At 36.0% G+C, this 20,653-nt stretch overlaps 1 protein-coding gene and 1 long non-coding RNA gene across 3 annotated transcripts in view; one reads left to right on the top strand and one right to left on the bottom strand.

The window, feature by feature from the left end:
* Slco1c1 (solute carrier organic anion transporter family member 1C1) overlaps window positions 1–20,653 on the bottom strand; it is a 51,912-nt gene that overhangs the window by 27,183 nt on the left and 4,076 nt on the right. For both annotated transcript variants that reach the window (XM_015498216.2, XM_015498217.2), the window contains exons 2-9: window positions 19,824–19,977; window positions 18,435–18,576; window positions 12,759–12,891; window positions 10,309–10,427; window positions 6,249–6,395; window positions 4,091–4,189; window positions 2,093–2,338; window positions 936–1,100 (exon numbers count right to left, since the gene is read on the bottom strand). In XM_015498216.2, the coding sequence (XP_015353702.1) occupies window positions 936–1,100; window positions 2,093–2,338; window positions 4,091–4,189; window positions 6,249–6,395; window positions 10,309–10,427; window positions 12,759–12,891; window positions 18,435–18,576; window positions 19,824–19,952 (1,180 nt within the window). In that variant the 5' untranslated portion in view covers window positions 19,953–19,977. The remainder of the gene's footprint in view (window positions 1–935; window positions 1,101–2,092; window positions 2,339–4,090; window positions 4,190–6,248; window positions 6,396–10,308; window positions 10,428–12,758; window positions 12,892–18,434; window positions 18,577–19,823; window positions 19,978–20,653) is intronic.
* The window catches only part of LOC125611804, a 45,517-nt gene continuing 29,581 nt past the window's right edge, over window positions 4,718–20,653 (top strand). Inside the window, exon 1 of the long non-coding RNA XR_007342042.1 lies at window positions 4,718–5,054. This is a non-coding gene — a long non-coding RNA (uncharacterized LOC125611804). The remainder of the gene's footprint in view (window positions 5,055–20,653) is intronic.

Below are 20,653 nucleotides of genomic sequence, written 5' to 3'. Positions count from 1 at the left end.
AGCCACATCCTCAGCCCTTTTAAAATTTTTTTTTTTTAAATTTAGAGACAGTGTCTCACTAAGTTGCTTAGAGCCTCACTTAGTTGCTGAGGCTGGCTTTCAGCTTGTGATCCTCTGGCCTCAGCCTCCTACATTGCTGAGATTACAGACATGTGCCACCGTGCCAGCCATAAAAAGATTTTTAAAATTTTTTTTATGAAAAATGAATTATTTTTAATCATTGAGTATAATAAAATAACATGTCATAAGAAATAGAGTATATTTTGTGCCTTGAAACAGTAAGATTAAATGATATATTCATGAACTAAAGGAATAATCTAAGTTTTAAAGGTATCCAGTTACTTCCAGTTGCTCACTTACATGAAGACTCTGGCTCTTCTTCATTCATTTCTTTAAGCTTTTCTTGGTCCTTAAATTTCTTTCTCATTACTGATTGTACTGAAGTGCCAGAATTCAAACCCTTTAAATAACTGTAATGGCAGGAGTCAGAAAAATCCTTTGACTCTGAGCAAATATAAGCTTTGGTTTTTGGTGAATACTCTTTAACCTAATGTAAATACCCATTTTATATAATCCTAGAAACTGTTCATGAAAAATGGCCAGAGGTGTGATGTCTCAGCTAAACTTGAAACACAAATATCCAGCATTAACAATGTCTTAATAAAGTACACAGTAGGTCTATGTGATTCTATTTCTTCAAAAACTGCAAGCAGTTCTTTCTGGGTCACACACTCACAGTTATAAATAATTCTTGCTACACAGTTTTGCCACAGACTAAGTATTTTACTCTACTGGATTTTTTATACTTATTTTTAAAGTTCATCTAAAATACCTTAAGTTACCTTCAGTCTAAATATTGAAACAATCTATGATTACTAAAGTTAGCAATATGCATGTGAGACAGTAACCATGGGAAATTATGAAGGACAGCACACCAATAACAAAGTTGGCTTTGGAGGAAGACTGTCCATACTGCTGCTCGATGTACTTTGGTTTATATGTTACCATGCCAAAGAGAGAATTGAACTGAATGGTGCTTGCACACAAATATAAGAAGTACACTGGGTTTCCAAAAAGAGTCTTCAGCGATGGAAGGAAATCTGTAAGACAAATAACATGAAATAATTAAAAACAGTGTCACCCTTGGTAGAAGACAGAAATGTAGCAGCAGGATGTAGATAGCTGGGTCCCTGTGACATAGTGCTCAGGAGCATTCAATGTGGTGCACAAACATGTCATATGTACACATCTGGACTCTAATCTGGCCAGGTTCGATTCAGACATAGACAGTTGCTTCTGCAAGCATGTAAGACAGACTGTTAGAGCTGTACATCAGCTAGGAACCCTGATGAGGGTTAAATCCTATGGGAATGAGAATAACCTCTCATTGTCCAAATAAGAGTCACAGGTGTTTTTTGGTCTTTAGTCTTCAAATGGGGATCACAATCACAAGAAAAGAAATATGGATACTACCTTCACTTCACACATGTATTCAGAATTAGAAAGGAGCTTAGGCATTCTCTTTTCTTCCTATTATGCAGCCAACCAGTTGGAAACTGAAGAATTTCTATAGTGTGAATACAATATTCCCTAAGGGAAATGAGGAAGGAGAGGATTTGTTGGTCACCCATTTCCATGAAGGGAATTCACTAGGCCTTTTTGCCTGTTCCACACTGATTCCTTTGATGGCTAGTGGGAGACATGCATTGGTACACATTTCTCAAATGGATGGCTCTTGGCTGCTAATGGCTTGAAAACCCTGAAGATTCACTCTTCCTTTCTGCCCACTGAGACTGACAGAATGCAGCAACCCCAGGTGGAGACAAGAGCAGGACTAAACGGGAGGGGTGTGAGAGCATTGGTGTAAGCAAGGAAGGCTGTCCAGACTTCTGATCATGTGGGCCAATCAGTTTTCCTGTAATATAAACCTCATGTTTTGAACTCCATTTCCACTTCCTGAAAGTTTCTCTCTCTCTCTTTTATATTTTTATATTTAACACAGGAGGGGAAGAAAATGGTATTTTTTTCAAGTGCCCCAAAGTCCTAATAGGAAAACTAAAAGTACTTCAAATTCAAGGAGAATCCACCTTACCTCTTGCCATCTCCATTACTTTTACTTTTTCTCCATGAGGTGTTTGATAGTTTATGTGGTCATCAATAATAAATTTGGATTTCTCAGAGGAGGAATTGGAGTCCTCTGCACTTTGGGGTCTTGGCAGACTCTTGGGTAAACACCAGAAAGGAGCAGCTGCAAGAAGACTGAGGGTTCCTGCTATGAGATAACCAAGCCACCAGGCACCAACCCACTGGGGATCCTTCGGGGTGATGGTTACATGGTCTGAAAGAGAAGATGGCTAAGTAGCACGTGAAGCAAAACCAATGCATTGAACTTAGTTACTTAAAAAAAAAAATCAAATCCTAGCATCATCTCTATCACATAGTAAAATACCTAATAATTCGTACATGATATTTTTTCCTAATCTGGACATTATAATTATTACTCCTTGAAGGAAATAGGGTGTTAGTGAAGGATGAACTTACTTTTGTTAACAGTATAGAGTCTAAATTGGGGAAGGGGTCTTATGATTCTCACACTGTGTTTTGTGGGTCTGCAGTGAAAATCCTGGCAGGAGGAGGCCAATCAAAACCTCATGCGCCAGCTGCCTCATAGCAGTACCACCTTCATTTGATTTACCTATGGAATATCTGCCTTATTTTTCTCAGAGTTATGCCATGCACCCTCCAGCCCAAATCTAGTGCAAATCTCTCATTACACAGATGACTAATTTAAGACTTATTGAGGTTAAATCATCAGAATGTTATTTATTAAATGATAATAATTTGGTTAATATGGTTAATAACATCTCAGAGCTATTCTAGGTCTGAAGCCAGATTTTTATATGCAAATAAAACTTCAATCTTCTGTATCATTAAAAACTTTACTTTTGCACATCATCTCTCATGGTACTAAAAAGTAAATATTGGAATTTTTGAATCAAACTAAGTGTTTTTTTTTTTTCTGTGTAGGAACCTATAAAATATATCATTATACCTCTCCCACATTCAAAGGACAACAAAATAAACACATGTCTTTTGACAAGTAGACTCAGTTGCCATTGCATTCTACCTAGTAAATGTTATTAGGAGCTTATCACTGCATGCTAACTGCTCCGCTTAACAATTCTCCTCTATAGTCTTCATCACATCTATTCTTCCTCCTCTATATGAGTCTCTACAACTGGATTTTAAAACTTCACAAAGACTAAGAATTCAACTCTTGTGTTCACTGCTGTACAATAACATGGGTTACAGTAAATATAAAATCATATTAAGGGGGTAAATGAATGAATAAACAACATTTTGGGGACGTGTTTTAGAGTTTATTTTATTTAAAAAGTGTAAGAATTTTGTACTTAAGTTTAATACATGATTTCAATTTGCACTTCCAGATATTTTTTCCTAGTGACTCGTTTTCTTGTTTCAAAGTAATTTGGGGACTTATTTTTTAAAAGAAAACAACAGATAAATGCCATCTATTTCTTGGGGTTACATCTCACAGGGCTGGAAACAAAGAAGTAGCTATGGGAATATATTTCTTTTCTAACTGAGCAATCTTCTGGATGGAATACCAGTCTTGTTATGATGCTGTTTGGTAAGAAAAAAGAGAGAAATTTGGTTGCCAGAGACTTTCAATCATAGGTGTTTCTGGCAAGCCCTGAACTATATTATCAATTCATGGAGCTGCAATAAATGTTGACACACCTGAAACCAACTAGAGCCAACAAGGAACCATGTGTTCAGTCTTCAATATACTGAGATGCACTGAGTCTGGCAAACCAGAAGTGAGAAAGGGCTCATTGAATAACAAGCCAGGGGTCATCCCATTCTGATCACTGCTCATTTTTCTTATTTCACTTACTAAGGTATGTGATGATCATATCAAAATATTTACATGGAGTTATATTCATTTTATGAAAGATTATAACCTTGTCATTTTATTAATAAAAGCAATTTGATATTTTCCACACTGTCCCCATTTAAAAAGTTACAGTAACTAAGATAAATAAATAAGCAAAAATAAACCCCTTACCTAGATTTACAAAGCCAATGTCAACATATAGTTTGGCGCATAATGAGCCTAACAGGAAGCCAAAGATTGGTCCTATAATTGCAACCGTCTGCACACACCCTGTAGCAGAAAATTAAAAAAAAAAAAAAAGGAAAAGAAAAACACTTCCATTTTTTCTTTGATATATTAATAAAATTTTAAACAAGAAATGTGAGATCCAGTTAGCTATAAATGTTTCAATTTCTCATTTGTTTGTGTTTAATTCATCAAATTTCCAACTGTACTGAATCAGGAAACAAATATTTCTCTCTTTTGGAGAATAAACACTTTTTAAAAATTAATTATTTACTTTTTTTGGTACCAGGGATTGAACCCATGAGTGCTTAACCCCTGAGCTGCATCCCCCGCCAGTTTTTATATGTTATTTAGAGATAAAGTCTTATTGAGTTGCTTAGGGCCTGACTAAGTTGCTGAGGCTGGCTTTGAATTCCCAATCCTCCTGCCTTAGCCTCCTGAGTTGTGGGTAATACAGGTGTGTGCCACCATACTCAGCTAATTATTTACTCTAATTGGTGAATTATAATTGTACATAATAGTGGGATTCATTATGCTGAATTCAAATGTGCACATAAATGAACACTGTTAATGCATTAACTATCCCTTAGTTAGAAAATAACCCCAGGACTCTGAAGTTGTTAATTTCCTAAAACAGGCAAACTTTAGTTCCCAGTTAGATTCTCCATGGCTAAAAATTTGAATTAGTCTCATTTTGATAGTCTTTCAAAAATGTTTATGGTCAGTTAAGCATAACATCTATCTTGACATTAAAATTGATTTCTTCTACCTTAGTGAGAAAGTGTATCCATTTACTATGAGGTTCTGCAGTCCACACAGATTAATAGAAGCAGCTGGCAAAGAAGCTAGACCATGGAGCAGGGAAAGTACTCTCCAGAATGCTCATGACCAGCAAGGGTGGCCTTAGAAGGTAAGTGGAACAGACTGAACAGATTTTGGTTTCCAATAAACAGAAAGGTAGCTCTTGCCTGCAAAATATCTACACCCTATCTTTCATTACATACACATATTCTTGGGTGGTAAAATTACCTGGAGGGGAAACTAACTATGACCAGGCCCTTTTTAGAATAGAAGCAAGGCTAAAAGAGTGAGCAGACTCCGAGTTCTTGGAGCGGAAGAGGACACTTAGGCACCTGCATGCTTTTATGGCTGCAACCTTTCCTCTAGTCCCCAGAGTAATTGCCTAGTGCATATATCACTGAGCTTTTTCTCTGTTCCAGTTCCTGATTTACACTACAGCTTTCCTTTAGAGCAAGAACCTGTTCTTAATTATAACCTGCTTGGCTATAAGCAGAATACCTGGAGTTCTGCAAAGCATAGGCAGGGCAAGCTTATACAGTGAACCTAGGTGTGATTCCTTTTCCACTTAAATCTTGCCCTCTGTCCCTGAAGGCTAGGCCTTCAAAAGATCAGAACTCCAAGAAATAAAGACTGATGCATAAAAGAGAGAACAAGTCTTAGTCAGCCATGTATCTCTAGTTTCTAGCTTAGTTCCAGGATATGAGGCATCCAGTAAACATTGCTTAGACGTATCTTAAGAGTTTGCCTTTGCTGTATTATTTTGGTTTTTGTGATTTCAGTTGCTCATCTATTCTCTGGGATCTCTCCAGAGATTCGTTAGCCTTGGGCCTTGCCCTTATCCTTTATACTTTCCTTTGTCCAACCCTGCCTACTGCCGAACCCCAGAATTCCGTGTTGCCTATCACTCAGGAAAAGAAGACTCTAAATAATCAGAGCTCATAGCCTGGAAAGCAGTTTTTAGGGATGTGGAAAAAAAATGATTTTTTAAAAGCCTCAGTGGTATATTTGTCCTATTTTAAAAAATCTATGAAATCTGAAGGCCATCAATATATTTTCACAAGGTCATATGTCATTGCAGTTGAGCTCACAGCTATTTTTTTTTATTTTGGTATTTCTTTCTTTAATGCAATAGGTCCTTCTAATTTATGAGGTTACCATCCTAATCCTCTGGGTGTGCTTAAAAGTGTGCTTGCTGACTAAAGAAATGGGGAATGAAGTATAAAACCTTTCACACCCAATTTAGCAGAGAATGGAATGAGCAGACTGGGCATTCACATTCCCTAGGTGACTGAGATGGTATTACCAATATAGAAAGCAGCATTGTCTTCAGTTGCGAAGTCATCCAAATAGGCAATACCCAGAGGCTGGATGGGAGTTTCTCCTAATCCTCGGAGAAGATTTCCCAGGAACACATACACCCACATGGATGAGCTGGCATCCCCTTCACATTCTTGAAAGAAAAACAAACAAGAGAATTAAAACTGGATCACTGGGCTGGAGGTATAGCTCAGTTGGTAGAGTGCTTACCTTGCATGCACAAGGGTTTAGTCCCCAGCATCACAAAAAAAAAAAAAAAAACCTGGATCACTATCAAATTTATTTACTGTGCATTTCTACAATTGGTTCTAAACTTAGAATGCAAAAGTCAAATTTGCAACAGTCCTAATTTGATAGGAGTTTGAGTAGGTTTGAAAAATATTTTGCAGTTTCAATCTTAGGCAGTTAAATCCCCCAGACTAAGAAAGTCTATTATTACTTGTTTTTGTTCCCTTTACTTCTTTTTTTCTTACAGGTGGGGGGAGGATTTACTGGGTATTGAACTCAGAGGCATTAAACCACTGAGCCACATCCCCAGCCCTATTTTGTATTTTATTTAGAGACAGGATCTCATTATCTTGCTTAGTGCCTCATTTTTGCTGAGGCTGGTTTTGAACTTGAGATCCTCCTGCCTCAGCCTCCCAAGCTGCTGGGATTACAGGGTGCACCACCGTGCCTGGCTACCACTTACTTTTTATTTTCTGTCTTTATTTTATACCTACGTTGAGTTATTTGAATCCTTACATTCTAATAACACTGAATATTCTATTTGGAGCAAACAAATTTTTAACAAAGACGTTCTCATTTTAATTTTTAGACAACTTTCCTATTTTTCAGCAGAAATCACAAGTAATTACATTGTTGACCAGGTTTTATCTGAAATTCAAAATTTCATATGGTTCATACTGCAACACTGGGCTGAATTGCCTGCAATGACGTTTGTTTGTTAGTGATTAACCAGTTTTAGGTAACTGGAAGCAAACTCATTAATATTACAAACCCTAGCCTGGGTGTGGTGACATGCAACTGTAATCCCAGCAGTTTGAAACGCTGAGGCAGAAAGATCATAAGCCAGCCTCAACAACTTAGTTTGGCCCTAAGCAACTTAGTGGGACCCTGTCTCAAAATAAAAAAATGTTTAAAAACAGCTGGGGATGCAGCTCAGTGGTTAAGCACCTCTGGGTTAAAGCCCTAATACCAAAAGCAAAACAAAACAAAACAAACCCCTACAAATCCTATAGGCTTGAGCAGTATAAATATTCCAACATAAAGAACACTTTGGGTAGGGTTTTCAAAGTAAAATTCAAATCTAACAATTTTTAGATGCTTTCATCCAAGTCTGGTCATAATATGACCATATGAGGTAGGATAATTAATTACCTCTTATCATAAATGAAGTATAGCTTTGAACAGTTTAGCCATTTAATGCAATTGATAATATTAACTGTCTTCAGTAATCACCTATCTGAATGACTCCTCTCTGCCACATGCTAGGCTAAGTGGTTTGCAGGCATATTAAAATTGAATCCTCCTAATAGTCTAATGAGGTGGGAGTTACTTTCACCTGTTAATAACCTTTAAAGTAATTTTGATTGTGATGATGGTTCATGAAGAATTGAAGTGGACATCTTTCAAACTCTGGATAAGGCAGGGCAATGGGAGACTACACCCTCACAGAGATTTTATCCTGATTCTGCTTTTTCTAGAAAAGTAGCAAGGTGATCATGGAATGTTCACTTATCTTCTCTCAATTTCTTCTCTGTTTCTCAAAATGTGATGTGAATTCCTTTTCTAAAAATTAAATCTAATGTTGATTCTGGCCTTACCATTTGTTTAATTTATAGAAATGTGGTGATAATCTTTAGTAGTTAAGTGTGGACACCTTAGATCAGTGCCTCCCAGCACAGTGTCCAAGGGTCATGAATTGCTATTAAAATGCAAATTGCTAAAAATTAAATTAAAAATTCAGTTCCTTGCTCACACTGGCAACATTCAAGTACCCACTAGTCACTTGTAGCTAATGCCTAGAGTGTTGTGGGAGAAAAGACTATGTTAGCTGAGCAGTGTCAGGACATGCTGAGCTACTGTGCAGAAACCTCATATCCTGTATTTAACCCCACTCTCATGTTTGGGGTGAACCTTGTGTCCACTGTGTCTAAGGGAAAGATTTTAAGAGACTGGAACCTCCACTACAGAAAAAGATCTGTGTACCTACCTGGTAACTTGTCCCTTTACATTAAAAATATTCTAATTCCTGGACTCTAAACTTGGATGTTTTACATTCTTCCATCAAAGTCTTCCATTTTTCCGAAATAGCTGCCTTGTCATTTTTATCATGTTTCTTTCCTGATTGTCCAAAGCAAACAACAGCTAAGTCTTTACTGGACTGCATTGCATGTAGATGGAGCTCGACTCTTCAGTCAGCTACTTGTCTTTTTATGAGGACCCAATTGAATTGACCATCTATTGTATTCCATCAACAAGTCCTCCACTCTCATCCACTGGCTTGAAAATGTACTGAATGTCTGTCCCCATTTTTATATGTTCTTCTTCTAGAATGCTTTCCTTTCCCATAGCAGGAGAAGGTAAAGTTATTACATTTTATATCCACTCTTCCTTCCCTAAGCCATGTTTCTTGTAGTACTTTGGTCCTTCTTTTTACTTAGACAGCCAGATTTTAAATGTCGATTGCCCAGGGAAAAGACATCTTAACAGGTAGTATTAAGGAGGATATTAGAGGAACCAAAAGGCTTTACAGAATACATAGAAGATTTGACATGAAAGAAGGGCTTCTATACTGGCTGTATAGAAACCAATTCCCCAGGATAGGAGAAGGGAGCAAGTTGGGGGTGGAGTGGAGGGGAAGGAGGGTGCAGCACTGAGATATTACCTTTATGAGATATTGAAGACAGAAGTGGGAATTCATTCTTTCTGTTCATAGTGAGTCCTAGAGACATGGCAAAAACCTGCAGATAAGCACCAGGTGTGGTGGCACACACCTGTAATCCCAGCAGCTTGGGATGGCTGAGGCAGGAGGATTACAAGTTCAAAGCCAGTCTCAGCAACTTAGCGAGGCCCTAAGCGACTCAGCAAGACCCTGTTTCTAAATAAAACATAGAAAAGGGCTGGGGATGTGACTCAGTGGTTAAGCACCTCTGGGTTTAATTCCCAGTACCAAACAAACAAACAAATAAACAACAACAACAAAAAAAGCCAACCTGTGGATAAGTGTGTAGATTTTGGGAGGGAGGCTCCTCACAGGGCTTCCATGTCTAGGGTGATACAGAAGAAATGATTCCCCTGTTCCCTGTGTGACTCAGATGTAGCACTGCTGAGCCATGTGCAGCCATAATGGAATGCTAGACATGCTGACAAAATTCCCTGCACCCTAGTTCATGTGCAAAGTGAATTATTTCCCTGTGTCCAAAACTGTCACTTGTGTGCCAAAGGGACCTGCTGTGCTCAGAAAGGCAGAAACATAATATGACCCCACCGTGATACCTGGTATGATCAAACACTGACCTGAGGGATTTTAGATATATAAACTGACAGGCGACTGAGAACATCAAGAGTGCCCCTGCTACAACTGCACCCCTATTGTGTAAGTAACCCCTGAGAAAAAGGGAGCAGGTTTTAGGAACAAATTTAAACTAAGGTTTTGACATTCTGATGGAAAGAGAATGAATGAGAAATCAAGTGTACTTAGGAGGAAAATCTGTATTTCTTTTACTCTGAGCAGTGGACTGAGATATGTATGGGTTGGAGTCATTTTACCCAGATTTCCAGGTCCATCTATCTTAGAATCACTGGAAGATATTCCTAGTCACCAGCAACAAAGGCTCCCTTCCATAACATTTGATCATCTGTATATTTTCTTAGGACCTCATCATATACTGCTTTATATTCTAGGAATGTTTATGGCACTATGATATCTCAATTTAAGTAGTAAAGTTTTTGAGAGGAAAAAAATATACAGATATGTTTTGGTCCATACTAAAGCATATATAAAAGCTAAAGTAAATCATCATCATCAATCATCAACTTACCATTACTTATTTTGGATTTTTCCATAACTGAGATTGGTAATTGACTGCTTGACTCTAGGAGACATGGAGAGATGCTCAGAGTTGCATTGGAAAAAGAAGAAGACTTCTCATATCGGTACCTGAATAAAAAGAATGTTTTCCTCAGGAAAGACTCATTAATACCAAGCTAGTCTATAGTAGCCTTCTAAATGGTGCTGTTTCTAAGCCTGACCCACCAGAGTCAATTTTCCAAGTAGTAGTCAGTATGAGCCTTTAAAAAATGTAAGTCAGATCATCTCACTCTCCAGTGGCTTCCCATCTTCTTCAGAAGAGAAGTTAAAGTGATTCAATTGCTCCTAACTTTACTACCCAAAGGATGGTCTGTAAACCAGCAGGGGCAGGGGAACCTCAGCCCTGATTCCAGGCTTACTGAATAACAATCTGTACTTTGGTGGCTCAAGTAGTCATCAAAGTTTGGGAAACAAGCTAGATATATTCTCCCATTCCCATTCACTTCTCAGATTGCGTATTTGATGCACTCCCCCTACCATTCCATAAGGCACACAGGCCCCTGTGCCATTCATCCACACCACACTCCCTCCTACTGAAGGAGCATTGTGTTCCCTGTTCATTTAGGATGGAAGTCTTTTTTCCCATTGTTATGATTTAGGTATTAGGTGTCCCCCAAAATCTCATGTGTGAAATAATGCAAGAAAGTTTAGAGGTGAAATGATTGGTGCATTAATTCCCTGATAGGTATTAGCTGGGTGGCAACTATAGAAGGTAGGGTGTGGCTGGAGGAGGTGAGTCCCTGGGGTATGTATGTCCTTATGGAGCAGAACTCTCTCTCTCTCTCTCTCTCTCTCTCTCTCCTTCTTGGTGGCATGTCCTAAACTGCTTTCCTCTACTACACACTCTTCTGTCATAATGTCCTGCCTCATCTTGGGCCCAGGCCCAAAGCAAAGGAGCCAGCCATCTATGGACTTCTGAAACTATGAGGCTCAAATACATTTTTCCTTCTCTAAAATTGTTCTGGTCAGGTCTGTTGGTCACAGCAGTGAAAAAGCTGACTAAAACACCCAGATGCCTGTGTGGCTCACCCTTCACCTCTTCAGGTCTTCAGATATCACTCCCTCTTTCTGTGAACTGTTTCTTGGACACCCTACTATCAGTTGCAAACCACACTCCTGACTGCCTACTTTTTACTAGGTTACCTTTCGTAACTAGGTTATTTTTCTCTGTAGTTTTTAACATTATCAAACATACTGTATTACTATTTATTTTTTAATTTTCTGTCTCTTCTTCATAAGATCCATGACAACAGAGATTATTTTTCATTACCATGTCTCCACAGCCTTTACCATGATCAATATGGACTTGATAAATTCATGAGCTGGTTGAGATAACACACATAAAACTAAACTCATCTGTTGGGACAGGTCCTTACTCATTGGTATGCATGATTAGTATGTTTTATTAGACATCAAGGATATTTCTTCTAGGCAGATAGTCTTTTTAGAGAACAAGAAATCACACTGAATAAGTACCCAGCTTGTGACCAATGCTATAAAAAGTCGAAAAGAAGTTATATAATAATCCTGAGTAGATAGCAAGTGCCACGGGGAAAGAGATTGTGCATATTTTTATTTTTGTATTGTTTCTTCACGGAAATAAGTCCCATTACCTGGCATAGTACCTGGCAAGTGGCAAACACTAAATCATAAATAACTAATGCATCTCTAATTTATAAAAGATGGTGGACAAGAATCTAAGTCTGTCATGTTGGCATCCTCTGTCAGCCCTAGCCTGCCTATCCCACCTCTCATATACACTCTGATTTTCTTGTACTGCTATCCTATATTTGTAATTAACTTGAAGTTAAAAAAAGTTCATCTGAACGCAACACCTTTAAGATAAAACCATTGTTGATTACTGGTTGAAATAAGGTAGAATTAGCAAAAGATAATTGCTTAAAATATACAACAACAATAACACAGTTACTGCTTATGTCAGGAATTTTGATAAGCATTTTACCTGTGTCATCTCACTTAAAATTTGCAGCAGCATTAAGAGCTACTTATTACTTTTAAGATGCATAAACTCAAGCTAAGAAATGTTAAGTAACATGAGATAGCATTTATTATATATAGTATTCATTCATGACTCATTTGACACCCACTTGACATTTATTGCACATGCTAATTCTTTTATGTATATATTTTGCTTCCATAGCTCAATGACAGCATTTGACTCAAAATATACTAATTAAAACTTTTTCTTTAATTGTGTTGACATCAATAATTTTCCTAGATTATCATCACTAATAAAATTATTCTGAAATTTTGTCCAAAGAATATATAATAAGACATAAAATTATATGGCATAAATTCCCTTTTAAACGATTAACTGTAATTACAAAAAGGAGAAAGACAGTTGTTGGGTAAGCTGAAACGTGACTGCTTTGGACTTACTGCTCCATGAAGAATTGAGGCACTGCGATGAGCAATGTTCCCACTCCCATGATCAGGCACCCTGCTCCGATTATTTTTGGCCTGTGAAGTTTGGCTCCAAAGTAGCTAACAAAGGTTATAACCAAGAGATTCCCTTTGGGGGAAAGAATAAAGCATTCAAAGTTAGAGAACTCAGATAACAACTGATAGGCAGCTCAGTACATGAGTGTACACAGCAGGTTCATCAATGATTTGAGTCCACCAGCTCCCCACCATGGTCCTCAAGGTTTACCTTTTTTATCTTTAATATGACTATTGAAATTGGCTCCATATACACTATTTCAGTCACCTTATTCTTTCAGGCAAATATTTTAATTACCATCACATTCACCCAAGCTACTTACTTATTTGCCCTTTAAAGTATTTTATCAATAAATTAAATTGTTGAAGGATTCCTTGAGTTGCTTGCTTAAATTTTCCTTAGTGATTTTGAAGTAAACTTATTGCTGTTTCTTCATTCAAGTTTTCTATTAAAACTCTATTAGTTTTCCAGTTGCTCTTGAAATATATATATGTTCTCTCTCTAGCTGATATCCCCAACAGAAACAGTAAAACAGACATAACTGTACCTCACTTTAAATTAAATCAAATTATGAAGCTCATATTTACACAAATGATATCTTATCATTTGTTTATATACTTTTTAAAGATTCAAAATAGAAATAAAATTACTCCACATGGGTAATTTTGGTACACAGTAATTATATTGATCTTAATGTACACATGTAACACAAATTTTATGAAATACAAAAATCTCTATAAAACATGTCCATCTCTCTCTTTTTTAAAATAATCAAAGAGTGTGTTTTCTTTAGGTAAGAATTAAGCCTTTCTAAAATGTCTCCAGTGAAGCATGTGATAAGTTACTTTGTACTTGATTGTGGGGGTCAATGTGATTAAATAGCTTCAGGGAAGATTTCTCAGGCTTTGCTGTGTATGGCAATTACAGGAAGGAGGTGGTGGGAGAAATGGAACTTGTTAAAAATGCACATTCTTGGCGGATCCAAACAGTTTCAGATTCCCTGGAACCAGGAGCTAGCCAAGAAATCTGCATTTCTAAAACAAGCTCAAGAGCATTGACAGGACCATCCTGCAACATGCTTTGATAAATGTTGTTTAGGGTCTTACAAGGGATTTTAGAGTCCTAGTTATTTTCATCTGGTGTATTTATTTTTAAGAACTGCAGAGCTAGAGAGAGGAAGAACTTAACACTTCCCCAGCAATTGATGATGATGACTGATGGGTTCCTTGCTTTGAAGTTCTCCTTGATGTTTTCAATTTTCCAGCAAGAGTGTATCTCCTTACATTTGTAAGCAATCATTTAATTTACTACTGTTTAGTCACCTTGCCAGCTTTAGCCAATTGGAAAAAGAGCAGTAGCTTTTTTAGCCTTGAGGATAATAATAATAATGACAGCAACTTGTACAGTGGCTCTATGCTTTCTGGCTTCAGGAAGAATTAAGCTTTTTATTTTTGTATTTCATTTTATTTTTTTAAGTAAGCATGAGATTTCCCATTTGGCATTTAAGTATTTAGCAGAAGACACTTTGTATCTCATTATACTGATAATGATGTCTATATGTTTCTTAATGGGCCCCAGTAAATAAACCAAAGTAAAGAGAGAGCTGACTTTCAGTTACCCCACCTGCCCTGCACCAATACTTCACAGCAAAGGACTCAGTCACAGGCTGTTCCTGATTACATTCATGGCTATGCAACATACAAGATGATGCCATTTTGGCATCGGTGATATTGTAGACATTTTTGCTTCCTTTACTTAATACCTTTTGTGAGCTCTCAAGACACACTTGGGGAAAAATGATGATCAATAATCTTAAACTAATAAACAACAACAACAACAAAACCAAATTGGTTATCAAAGTTCTTCCACACCTACCATCACTAGCCTCTGAAAAAGACAAATCTAGAGAGTTTTACAAATATATTTTACCTAACTTTAAAGTAACAGAGTCTCCTTCTTTCACTCCCTGTCTGCACACACATGCAAAAATTTCAAAAAGGAGAAAAGAAAGTTACTCAAGTCATGTCACAAGACCCTTGAAACCAAAACTGGACAAGGACACTCAATTAAAGGTGATTAGAAAATTGATTATGATAATATGAACAGATTTCTGTATCACAGTATATAAAGGACAATTAAAGTTCAAGCTTAATTATGATGATTGATACATGTAAATATCCCAAGCAAAAGTATCAGAGAACTAAACAGTAAGCAAAAACAACACTTGCTGACCAAGTACTGTTTATTCCAGGAGTACAAGAGTATGATCAAGTAAGAAAAAAAAAATCTATGAATCAAATCATTATACAGCCAGTGGAAAGATAATTTCATGTTTATCATAATAAATGTAGTAAAAGTACTCAATTCAATTAACCATAACTTAATGTGCAAATCAATTTTTGAAATATATGCATAAAAACCATGCAGCAAGGATATTGTTAGATAATAAACATTTGAAAGCATTTGGATTAAGTCAATTATAAGAGAAGGGTATCCACTGCCATTGTCCCTGATTTTTCTATTTAACACAGTACTGGGGCCAATGTAAAGAAACAAGAACAAGAAAATTACAGATTTAAGAATTAAAAAGGAAGATATATAAAATTGTCTTCTGTTTCAGACAATGGGATTGTCTACTCAGAAAATACTAAAGCTTCTTCTATTGTCAATCAATTAAAATTAACATAAGTTCAGCACACCTATAATCTCAGTGGTAGTGAGGCTAAGGCAGGAGGATCTTGAGTTCAAAGCTAGTCTCACGAAACAAGGTGCTAAGCAACTCAGTGAGACCCTGTCTCTAAATAAAATACACACACACACAAAAGAAAAATTAACATAAGTTAATAACATAAGTTCAGCAAAGTTACTGCACATAGTTAACATTTTGAAATCAATATTGTACCCATATTCAAGAATTATCAAATTTAAAAAAGTAACAAAAAATTCTTTTAAACAGCAACAAAAATTTAAATAGATAAGAATAAATCCAACAAAAGATGAGTAATACATTTATGAAGAAAATTACAAAAATAAAATTGAACATGATAAGAAAAAGGCCTAATTAAATGGAGAGTTATTTTACATTCATGGTTAGGAAGATTCATTGTCATACAATACTAGCTAACAGATCTGACCAATAAGTTCTAAACAATTAAGATATTTAAGAAAATTATTATCCAAATATATCTAAGAAAAATTGAAGAGCAAGATTATTTTCCTACCTGATAGCGAAGTTAATTATAAAACTATTATCATTAAAATTGTCTTATATTGAGTCAAGGATAAAAACATTTAAACAGATTTAAAAGAAGTGCTAAGTTAATAAGTGATTTAAAAAAAAAAGACAAATCATTGGACCAAAATTGATTGGTACAAATCACTGGACCAAGTATATACTCAATTAATGGTGATTAGAAAATTGGTTATGATAATGTGAACAGATTTCTGTATCACAGTATATAAAAATCTATTTCAAGATCATTAAAGTAAAACATTAAAAAGCAAAACAAAAAAAAAACTTTAAAAATATTTTTAGTTATTTTATTTTGGGGGAGGTTGGGGGGAGTGGAAAAATATACTTTTTATTAAAATGTGGTATTTATGTTTACATGTGGCTTGTTAGGTTTAAAGTGCATGCTTTTAAAATTCCTATTTCAATTTCTCATGTAGTAAAAATATGATAGTGAGAATATTCACATGGTTTTTCACATATACTGACAATTTATTAACACATTCTTGAATGCTATTTTCCCAGAAGTTCATTTCTTTTTTTATTATTATTTTTATTTATATATGACAGTGGAATGCATTATAATTCTTATTACACACATAGAGCACAAGTTTTCATATCTCTGGTTGTATACAACCAGAGATTATATACAACCAATTCATATTTACACCAATTCATGTCTTCATACATATACTTTGGATAATAATGTCCATCACATTCCACAATCATTTCTAACTCCATACCCCCTCCCTTCCCCTCCCACCCCTCTGCCTATCTAGAGTTCATCTATCCCTACCCCACTATGAATCAGTCTCCTTATATCAGAGTAAACATTTGGCATTTGGTTTGGGGGGATTGGCTAACATCACTTAGCATTATCTTCTCTAACTTCATCCATTTATCTGCAAATGTCATGATTTTATTCTCTTTTATTGCTGGGTATTATTCCATTGTGTATATATGCCACATAACCCAATCAATGAATGGGCCAAGAACTTGAACAGACACTTCTCAGAAGATTATATACAATCAATCAACAAATATATGAAAAAATGCTCATCATCACTAACAATTAGAGAAAAGCAAATCAAAACTAAGATTTAATTTCACTCTAGTTAGAATGGCAGCTATTATTAATACAAACAACAATAAGTGTTGGTGAGGATGTGGGGAAAAAGGTACACTCATGCACTGCTGATGGGACTGCAAATTGGAGCAGCCAATCTGGAAAGCAGTATGGAGATTTCTTGGAAAATTGGGAATGGAACCACCATTTGACCCAGCTATCCCTCTCCTAGGTCTATGCCCAAAGGACTTAAAAACAGCATACTACAGGGACACAGCCACATCAATGTTTATAGCAGCACAATTCACAATAGCTAAACTGTGGAACCAACCTAGATGCCCTTCAATAGATGAATGGATAAAAAATGTGGCATATATAGTTATTTTATTTTTTGATTGAACATGTCCTTACCAACCTAAATAAATGCCTGCCAAAGAACGAATGGATAAAGAACACACACACACACACACACACAGAGAGAGAGAGAGAGAGAGAGAGAGAGAGAGAGAATGAAATTCTACTCAGCCAAAAAGAAAAAATATATATACTTAAAGTATAGAGAACAATTTGAAATAAAGAATCAATATATGGAAATATTAGTAAGTTATGATATGAAAAACCTATAATTGTTTTTGGCCAATTCTGTCATTTTTAGAAAAATTCTTTGTTATAAATGAATACTTCACTTGGGGAGAAATTAGATGGTAATGCCAGGAGATATCCAAGAATAAAGGACATTGCTTTACAAAATGGAATGATTGAGAGCTGCAGTTTGGGAGTGAGTCCAGAGTCCTGGAAGGAAGGAATGTAGAACGAGGCAAGAGAAGCAAATTGGGATTATGGTCAGAAAACTAACTTGTCTGGAAATCCATGGATTGCAAATAACTAGAACAAACCTGTGATATTTGACATAAAGGTGTTCAATGGAAACAGTAGAACTTTAAGCCATTTTAAAGCACATCAACCAATACAGAAGTTTCATTCTTAGAATAATCTAGAAGAATTAACAGTAATTTGCTTCCCTATAACTCAAAATACCAATCAGTTTCTCACCCTCTTCTCTAGGAAAGTGTTTCAATTTGACTGGAGACTCTAAATTGTATGAGCCATACAATAATGAATACCTAGGGTAGGAAATGCATTGCTAGGTGCTCTGAGAGAGCAAATTGCCTTTACTATAGCATAAGGTTATGGCAAATTCTGTCCAAACAAGATTTTACAGGTCAGATCACAGCAGACAACAGAATGGAGAGAGGAAAGTCACCTAGCCATAAGAATATCTTGGGCTTAAAGGTAAAGTCGGGTATTTGCAATACCTACCAATTTCAAAGCTACCATCAATTACTCCAACTAGTGAGGAAGGGATATCAAACCTCCTCTCTATCTGAGTGATGGTGCTCTTCAGATAGCCTTCTGCCAATGCTTTGGCAAAGTAAACAAAAGACAAGGCACCCAAGAACACCTGGAAAATAAAACAGATTACAGTCTGTCTGTAGCTTGACACAGATTGGAAAATTTACTAAGCAAACATACAAGAACACAAACTAAGAGCAACATACAACATTAAGTTTATTATTGAAGATTTAATTCAACCACTGTTATAGGCTTCATTCAACCCCAAGCTCATGCAGATTTCAAAAATAAGTTCAAATTTTCTTGGAATTTGAAATGTATGCTGATTTCATTCAAAATAAATATGTTGAATACCATTTCTTCCTATCTTTCTCCCTTCTCCAAAGGATGTTTTACAGGAGTCTAGCTTTGAAAAGAAGATCAATATACACAAAGCAAAGAGAGGAAGGAGTCATTGATGAGCCACAAAATAAAACAAATGAAAACCATAAACCAAACAGCTGGCATCTTGTCAAAAGTCTAACACTCATAATTCTGTATTTTCTCAGTGATTGTGCATATATCAGCAAGGACACAGTAGACTGAAAAAAAGGAACTAACAGCCCTCATGTTTAAGTTCATGTGTGTTAAATTTGTACTCAACAAGCTTCTTAATGGCAAATGTTTCTTGGTATCTGGTTTATGTATTTTGCTAGACAGGTGTGTGGTGCAATATCCATCTGCATCTAGATTAGCATTAATGTGAAAAAAATGTAAGTATTTGCTGAGTGAATATTTGGTATAAAGATAAGAGGTTTCGGCTGGGGTTGTGGCTCAGTGGTAGCGCACTCATCTGTCATGTGTGAGGCATTGGGTTTGATCCTCAGCACCCCATAAAAATAAATAAGTAAATAAAATAAAGGTATCGTGTCCATCTACAACTAAAAAAAAAATTAAAAAAAGATAAGAGGTTTGAGTCATACAGAGTTCCATTTAAAAAGCAACACTGTCCCTTACTGTATAGCAATGAAAGTCAAAATTATTTTATAAAATGGAAATAATATGGGTGATTCATAGATTAAATATCATACCTGTGCTTACTTAGTAAAATATCTGGTACATGGTAAAAATTCAATAATTATTATTTTCTAATATTTCTCCCCTTTTCTGTACATTCAAAAAATCCCAAGAAACTAATTTAACCTACATGGTTAGGAAATGATTGTTCCCATGGCCAGGCAAGGTGTGGTTTTATTAAGCTGCATATAAAATCTTATTTTTAAAAGGAAAGCAGTTTTCACTTCTAAATTATTATACAGAAGATAGTTGAATAGAAAGCCAAGAGCGTAACCTCCACCCAATCCTTCATTACTCTACCTTTAGTTCACCACAGCAGGGCTGTTTTCCCTTTGAGGAGGGATATTCCATTTTAAAGGAAGGCCTTCCAACAGGTTGCACTGAATTTTTGCAGAACAACTGGATATTTTCTTTGGATGAAGTGTCCATTATGAAATTGCTTCTGGACTCTAACCTGTCAAAGTTGATTTTAAAAGTTAAACAAATAATTCAAATCTACACAATTTATTAAATCATATTTTATTTCACTTCTATAGACATCATTTATGGAAGACATCTTTTGTAACCATAGTAAATTGGCAAAATCTTTCAATTAAAATCAAACAGGATATTTGATTAACTAATCCTGCTATTGGGACATTGTTGCCAGCATTCTTTCTCAATCCTACTGGTTTAAGCCTCATTACAGCAAAGAATAAATTTAAATGTTGCCTTTGGAATAAATAAAGAGGCACAGTTTTGCTAACTTTGTGGTCTTGCCAGATTAAACTAGGAGCAAGCAGGAAAGGAAGAAGAGGAATTCAACCATTTGAATGTTGATTCACTTGCACTAATCTTAAAGCCTTCACATCTGCCTTCTTATCAGAATGAGTAGAAGAGGTTGATACCCACCGTAAGTCCCTAAAGTACCTTATAATTCCTGGAGGGCCAAATTTAGGCTTAAAGTATTGCAAAAGCAAAGAGGTCAAATTTGTGTATCATTTTAGTTTGACAAGTAGGAAGAAGAATTATCTATGACTGAGGCTTGGATTTGACTCAGAAGAAAGTATAGTCTTGGGTCTGCCTTATAGTAAGAAAGATGGCCTCCCTTCCCATGCTTAATTTTCTTTCTTTTTTAAAAATGAAAATAC

This window comes from Marmota marmota, unplaced genomic scaffold (assembly GCF_001458135.2).
Source record: "Marmota marmota marmota unplaced genomic scaffold, marMar, whole genome shotgun sequence".
Taxonomy (NCBI): Eukaryota; Metazoa; Chordata; class Mammalia; order Rodentia; family Sciuridae; genus Marmota; species Marmota marmota.
Note: the sequence above shows the minus strand (reverse complement) of the source record. Positions and strands in the feature narration are given on the sequence as shown.